The following is a 4,998-nucleotide window of genomic DNA, read 5'->3' on the forward strand; positions in this document are numbered from 1 at the left end:
GAGAACGGTCCACAGGATCGCAACGGACAAAGTCGTGAACACGGCAGTCAAGTGGGTCTTCAGCGATGCCATTTTCGCGGCACCATTGAGCTGCAGATGACGATTCTAAGTCCGCACTACGTGAAATAGGTGGAGTAGTAGGCTCTGCTAGATATGAAGTTTGTATCGGATTATTAGTGCGCTCTTGTACTTCATGCGGGGACGGCCGAGGTTGCTTGGCGAAGAAGTTTGTTATTGCTTGCAGTTTCTGTCTTTTGGGCGGCATCGTGCTTCAATACGGAAGTGTGGATATAATCGTGGAAAGACTTAACCCTACTCGCTATGGCCCCCCTCTCTAATTTTGGCTGGCTTCGCCGCTGACACGCTTCATTGTCTTCCGTGACGGCATCGCTTGCTTGTGAGTGCTGGTGCGGGAAGTGTAAAGAGGGGGGGGGGTGAAACTGAGTGTCCAGCAAAATCTCTAAAATCTCAAAATGAGATACCCTTACCCCGATATCCCGGTAACCAAACCCTGGCCGTTTTCGTAGCAATCGTACTTATGAACATAGACACTTCCTTTAAAAAAGCCAGTGTGCCTTTTTTCTTGTACCACTTGGGTACGGATCAAGTTTTGTCATTTTTGCTTCCTACCGCCGTGATGCAAAAAGCGGTGTACACTGTGTTTCAACGAAAAACAAAACACGATTCATTTGTATTCGAAACACAATGGTTTTTGCTCTTCCTTGTATTAATACGTAGAGGGCTTTATACGTGGCCATTCGAAGCGTAGTGTCCATACGGCCTCGAGCTGGTCTCATGGGAATACCCGCTACTGCTGGTTGTTCCACTTGTGTAGCTCGGGTAGTTCCTACCCTCTCCTCCCGATCGGCCAATATACCCTTCTGAACTCTGATAACGCCCCGACTCGGAGCCGCTGAGGTAGTTTCGATCGTCCGGAGAACGATAATACTCTTCAGAGCTTTGATACTGTCTGGTGGAGTAATTTCCACCTGAATAGTTCCTGTCGCTGTCTCCACCTGGACGACGTGAGTAGCTTTGTGCTTCTCTGTCATCCTGGTAATACGAACTGCTGTTCTCGGCTCCAGAAGGGTAATACGGCGAAGATTCCGCTTGCTGGCGGCTATAGGACGAGTCATTGGAGTAACTTGGTTGCGTTTGGGTGTTATCGACAGCGCTGCGTCGACTCCAATACTCCTGATAAGTCTCATACTTGCCTGAGCTGCTGGGGTAGCGCTCGTAGTCACACGTGTCTCTGTCAAGGTTCATTCTACCCAAGGACGCCTCAATATTCACCCCAGTATTTGACGGATAAATGGGTGGAATAGCTTGGTGCTCAACGACTGGCTTGTTTTGTGGGCTTTTGGGTCGTTCCTTCTCGCTGTCCGAGCTAGAGCTGGAGCTGCTGGAGCTCGATCGAGATCTCGACTTAACAGGCTTGCTAGCCGGAGTTTCGGTCGGTTTGTCGCCTTGTTTCGCAAGGAAATCCTCAGCTGCCTCCTTGGCCTTATCGACGATGGACTTGTCCTTCTTCTCGACGTAGCCAGGTTGGAGTTTCTCCTCCTCCCTCTTGGCCACCTGCTTCTGCGCGTACTCGACCGCCTTGTCCTTCACGTGGTACTTGTCTACCGCTTCAATGGCCTTCGTGAAGATGGACTCGCTCTCTTTCTTATCATCCTTTTTAGTCGAGTCGCCGCCCCCTGTCAGCTTCTCGGCCGCCTCCTTTGCCTTATTGAAGAAGTCCATCGCAATGAGTTTGAGATCCTACCGGTACGTGGCAAAAAGTGAAATGGCAAGCAAATCCATTTTTGTCTCATGCGTCAAGGCCAGGACATCGTGGGTGAATTTTCTGGTGGATGGCACAAAATGCACAAACTGTATTTCCAGATTTTTGAAATTCAATTACGAATGCAAAAATTACCGTGAATTTTACGCTAATCAGTAGTTTTGCGTCCGCGATGAAGTGACCACTCGACGCGAGTATGTGCTTGACCCAATAGCTGGGTAGCTCCTGCCATAGTAATCAGCATCTTCATCACGGGATCGACTCGAATACTCTCGTGACGAGCTGTAGCTGTAGCTGTCGCTTTCTCTGTTCTCGTTAGGATAGTTACGCATTGCTGCGAAGGCAGCGTCATCAACCCGAGACGATTCGTATGTGTCGTTCTCGCGGAAGCGGTCGTACACACGTCGATCGCCACGCGAAATGTCATCAGCCCTTCCTTCAAACCGAGATGAGCTTTCCAAGGACATTTTGCTAAATGCTTCGTAGCTGACATTGTCTTCCTCGCGATACGTCGATCGATTCTCTCGGCTCGATTCAAAGTCGAGTCTCGTGTCCGCTCTACTGGAGTAGCTGACGTATTCCTCGTGGTAGCTCAACCGGCTCGCACCAAAGCCGACGCCCGTATCCGTTCGACTAGAGTAGCTAGTATCCTCCTTGCGATAGGCGTTCTCTCGGCTCGATTCAAAGCCAAGACTCGTATCATTTCTACTGCAGTAATGCACGTCTTCCTCGCGATAGCTCGAGCTGTTGTCGCGAACCGAGTCGTAGTCGAGACCTGTACCCGTTCGACTGTAGTAGCTGATGTCTTCCTCGTGATAACTTGAGCTGTTATTTCGACTGGTCAGACCCGTACCCGACCGGCCGGGGTAGCTGATGTCCTTTTCGACACGAGATGAGTAGGACGAAGACACACCCGCGTTGTTGTCGATCTCGGTCCTCTCGTAGCAGGTATTGGTAACCTCATTCTGATCGTAAGGTGGGCGATACACAGAGCTGGTAGTGTAGCTATCAGCCTCCTCTCTCACTTGCGAGTAGTTCGAGTGGGTGTTACCAGTTGATTCATACGAGTTGGAGGCCACAAACGAGTTTTGCGGGTAGGAGGATACCTCAACAGTGCGCCGTTCATAAACTGTAGAGCCGTCGCGAGAGCTCTCAGTATAGTGATCATCCCTACTCTCGTAGTTTGCGGTGGGATAGCTTGGAGTGTTGTAGTCGCTGACGCCAGGGTTAACAACACTCGTGGTTGTCGCAACAACCACAGTCGAGTAGCTTCCTGGCTCTTCGCTTGAGCGAGTGTACCTCTCACAGTCCTCGTCCGAACTAGAACTGGAACTCGAGCTTGAACTGGATCTGGACCTAGATCGAGGTGATCCTCGCTCGGCGATGAAGTCCTCTGCAGCTTCCACAGCTTTCTTCATAATAGACTTGTGTCTTGGGACGTATCCCAGTTGGTCTTCCTCCTCTTCACGTCTGGCGACTTGCTCTTGAGCGAACTCAATGGCTTTGTCTTCGAACTTCTCTGTAGATTCCATCATCTTTGTCAGCAGCGGCATGTTTGATGAACTTGGACGTGTGAATCGACTGGGGTTGTTGGAAGCAAGAAAAAAAATGAATGCACGTATCAAATAGTTCGCTGACTCAGCGCGGCTGAGGTGGGCGCTCAACGATCGTGTATGTCTCATATCATGCACGCGCGTGGGTAAACTGGGTACTGAGCTTTGATAGGTGACGAATGCACGACAGCTCCACGTGCAGAGTTACTCTGCAGATGCCTTGAGCTTAGCAGCTTGTCAACCACGTAAGAATCGGGTTTCAGCAGCTCTATTCCGGCATCCCAATAACCTTTGTAGATCGATTTTAGTGCATCGTGCCCTTTCTCTTAACCCCTTTACAGCGCTATTCTGTATTCTACAGAATACAGAATAAGAATTATGATAGGACATAATTTCCAGCAAACTTGAAATCGTCCTGATTCCTCGCATATTTGTATTTGTAAAGGGTAGAGATGGGTAGTTATCGTGAAGGATCTTCGAAGGGGAGATAGCCGGGGATAATTCGAGTCGGATAGAAAAGACAGTATAAGATGACTGGAGGTTTTGAAAAAGCAGTTTCTTGCTATTTTCTGCAGTTGTTGGTAGCCACAGGTTTCAGATAAATTCGAGAATGAACGCTCCCAACGAGAAACCGTTCAAGCAGTTATGGCGCCAGCTATCCAAGGCAGGATGTAAAGCGAGGAAGCCTAAGGGACTGAGTGCGGACTTCACGTACGTGATGCCCAGTGTGACTGGCCGCTTGGAAGCAGAGAAGCGCGGAGCTGAATACTTCGTTATTGCGTTCTGCAGACAGCTCGGTATATATACTCACAGTACTGAAAGGTATGTGCAGGCGAACAAGAACTCATGACATTTGGACGTCGTCAGGGGTTGCTGGAGCTCTCACCTTTGCCATCACTCCCAGCAAGGATCCCCATGGAAATAATGCGGCGTATGAGCTGGCCCGCCGTCGTGCGCCGGTTGAAGAAGTGCTGCCAGCGGAAGGTGAAGCGGCACCAACTTTGGAGGTGACGCCTACTCCTCCAACTCCTCCTTCGAGTCCCCCTCCGCGTACTTATGCTTCTTCACCGTCGACTCAAGCAGGTCAAGCAATTCAGCAAGATACAGAACAAGAAGGTGGGAGCACCACTACTAGTATGGAGGATCCGGAATACGATGCACGCTCGGGTCATGAGCGTGCCGACGGGTCGAAGAGTGAAAGCAACGATTTCAACGGGATTGATGAGTTTGATGGAGAGAATTTCATGGATGCGCTACGTGGGGAGAAGCTGTTCGGGTCAGTCGCGGTAGATGATGTGAATCTGTGCAATGAAGCTGAAGACGACAACGACAGTATGGTTGTGTCTTTGATGATGAGCTGGATGTACCCGTGTCGCCACGAGAGGACTACGAAAGCGAAAAAGAGTCTGACAGCGACTGTGAGGAGGACAGTGAGCTATTTGTGCAAGCCGACGAAGACATGCGGCGCTTGGGAACTTCTGGGGGGTACATTTATGACCAGCTACATTGTGGTAAGTCGGTCGTCTACAGAATAACGCTTTTGATTCTTTTCTAACTCTGTATTATATTAAAAACAGGTGATTTGATTCTTGAAGCCGCGCAGCTGTACGACGGAATCTGGGGGCCAACTAGATCTGCAGCAGCATTTGCGGAGTCCGCATT

The 4,998-nt window shown here is 49.9% G+C and overlaps 1 protein-coding gene across 1 annotated transcript; it reads right to left on the bottom strand.

Moving 5' to 3' along the window:
* Positions 1-688: 688 nt before the first annotated feature.
* Positions 689-3,336, bottom strand: PITG_06184 (uncharacterized protein; the record flags this gene model as incomplete). Its single annotated transcript, XM_002998309.1, has 4 exons — positions 689-1,761; positions 1,919-2,008; positions 2,140-2,219; positions 2,391-3,336. 4 exons carry the CDS (start codon positions 3,334-3,336, stop codon positions 745-747), a joined length of 2,133 nt encoding a protein of 710 aa, XP_002998355.1.
* Positions 3,337-4,998: the final 1,662 nt, after the last annotated feature.

This window comes from Phytophthora infestans, genomic scaffold (genome assembly GCF_000142945.1).
Source record: "Phytophthora infestans T30-4 supercont1.8 genomic scaffold, whole genome shotgun sequence".
Lineage (NCBI taxonomy): Eukaryota > Oomycota > Peronosporomycetes > Peronosporales > Peronosporaceae > Phytophthora > Phytophthora infestans.